Genomic DNA, 2,350 nt, shown 5'->3' with positions numbered 1-2,350 from the left:
CCCCACTGGCTGCCCCCTGCTGGGCATGCGGGGGGCGGGGGGGCCTCCCTCCCCTCGGAAGCACACACCTTGGGGACCGCTGATCCCGGTGCCCAGCTCCTGCCAACAACGGGAGGGGCCGCAGGCTGGGGGGCCCAGAGGCGAGCACAGGCCACACGGAGGTGTGGGGGGGAGCGTTCTCGTGAGGTGGCGACAGCCGGCCCTGGAGCAGTGAGCACCCCCTTTCTACTCAAGGGTGTGCGCAGTGTCGCGACCAAAACCTGGCCGTGTTTGGGCCAGAAAACCCAACTGCCTCCACCCAGGGACCCCCGAGGGGCAGACGGGGGTGGGGGCTCCGTGCACCGGTGCTTCCCCGTGAGCAGCAGGTGGGAGCCCCTCACGCGGGCCAAGAATCGTCCCAAACTGCCAGGCGGAGACGCCAGCCCAGACGGGAGTCACGCACGGACATCTCCGTCTGCGAGGCCTGCTGTTCAGCGACTCAGCCACTGTGCCCCACGCACGTCCTCTCCTCGCTCACACATCCCTCCGCATGCCATCCCGCACGGCCAAGGCCACGCCGCCACCCCAGACAGCAGTGACGGGCAGCGGGCCCACGGGGCTTCGGGAGCCAGACCCCTCCCAGGCGCCGGGATCGTCCCAAACTGCCAGGCGGAGACGCCAGCCCAGACAGGAGTCACGCACAGACGTCTCCATCTGCGAGCCTGCGTTCCAGCGACTCAGCCACTGCGCCCCACGCATGTCCTTCCTCGCTCACACATCCCTCCGCACACCATCCCGCACGGCCAAGGCCACCCCCGCCACCCCAGACAGCAGTGACGGGCAGCGGGCCCACGGGGCTTCGGGAGCCAGACCCCTCCCAGGCGCCGGGAACCTCTTCCCCTCCTCCCCTCCTCAGATTCCACCCCGAGTCACTTTAGACGGCACCCCCCCCAACTTCTCCACCCCTGTGGGAGTAAAGCCCATGGTCCACATGCGGGTCAGAACCGGCCCAGCCCCGCCCTGTGCGGTGACGGGGCAGCTCCTGCCCATAGGCTGGGGACATCGGGCAAACACTGGTCACCATGGGGGTGCCTGGGAAGTGACCCCAGCAGGACCATTGAAGGGCAGCCCCAGAGACAGAGGGTCAGGGTGACAGGCTGGGGCGAGGACCTCAGGCCCGTGGGGGGGAGTCACTGGCTTGTCACACACTTGAAAGCAGTGGCCGCGAAGGAACAAACACCCCCCCGCCCCCCCGTCCACGTCTGTTCTCAGAGGGAGGCCCCTCGCCACCAGCCAGGCTCACCCAGCCGGGGGGCGCCTGGGGTGGGGACAGGACAGCGCAGACCCAGGGGAGGAAGGGCCCTGCGTCCGCCGGGAGGGAGGGCACCGGCGGGCAGAGCCACAGCCACAGAGACCAGCTGCGCATTTCGATGCGAAAACCAACAACGCGTTTCCTTAGCAGCCAGGAACCAGGGAAATGAAACGAAACCAGAAATGCTGCCCCTTCCAGCATCTCCTCCGAGACCCCCCGACGCTCCGTGACACGCGGCCAACGGGCATCGGTGCCGGGTCTGCATGGAGCACTCTCACCTCCGGGAACGGCGCGGCCGAGGACGGCAGTGGACGAAGCCTTTCTAAGCCCTTCCCCGGTGTGGGGTGACCGCTGCTCCCCGCGTCCCCCGCCCGCCCGGAGCTCCCTTGGGGGATCCTGCCCGGCCCCGGGCTTGGTGCCGTCACACGGACCCTCAACCCAGGCTCCCTTCCTAAGGAACGTCTCAACCAGCACATTTTTTTACAATTTCAGAGCATCCACGTCCTGGACGGACAAGCTGCTGGGCCCGGCCGGCCTACCTTGTTGTAATACTGCACCTGCACCGCGTGCCACCGCCCGTCACTCACGCCCGCGAAGGAACAAACACCCCCCCGCCCCCCCGTCCACGTCTGTTCTCAGAGGGAGGCCCCTCGCCACCAGCCAGGCTCACCCAGCCGGGGGGCGCCTGGGGTGGGGACAGGACAGCGCAGACCCAGGGGAGGAAGGGCCCTGCGTCCGCCGGGAGGGAGGGCACCGGCGGGCAGAGCCACAGCTACGGAGACCAGCTGCGCATTTCGATGCGAAAACCAACAATGCGTTTCCTTAGCAGCCAGGAACCAGCAAAATGAAACGAAACCAGAAATGCCGCCCCTTCCAGCATCTCCTCCGAGACCCCCCGACACTCCGTGACACGCGGCCAACGGGCATCGGTGCCGGGCCTGCATGGAGCACTCTCACCTCCGGGAACGGCGCGGCCGAGGACGGCAGTGGACGAAGCCTTTCTAAGCCTTTCCCCGGTGTGGGGTGACCGCTGCTCCCCGCGTCCCCCCGCCCGCCCGG

At 68.2% G+C, this 2,350-nt stretch overlaps 1 protein-coding gene across 1 annotated transcript in view; it reads right to left on the bottom strand.

Annotated features, from left to right (window-relative positions):
* Positions 1–2,350, bottom strand: part of CELSR1 (cadherin, EGF LAG seven-pass G-type receptor 1) — a 109,059-nt gene that overhangs the window by 45,865 nt on the left and 60,844 nt on the right. Inside the window, exon 7 of the mRNA XM_014533162.1 lies at positions 1,831–1,920. Within this exon, the coding sequence (XP_014388648.1) occupies positions 1,831–1,920 (90 nt within the window). The remainder of the gene's footprint in view (positions 1–1,830; positions 1,921–2,350) is intronic.

Source organism: Myotis brandtii, unplaced genomic scaffold, assembly GCF_000412655.1.
Source record: "Myotis brandtii unplaced genomic scaffold, ASM41265v1 scaffold952, whole genome shotgun sequence".
NCBI classification, from domain to species: domain Eukaryota; kingdom Metazoa; phylum Chordata; class Mammalia; order Chiroptera; family Vespertilionidae; genus Myotis; species Myotis brandtii.
The sequence above is the reverse complement of the archived record's forward strand: the minus strand, read 5'-3'. Positions and strand labels throughout refer to the sequence as shown.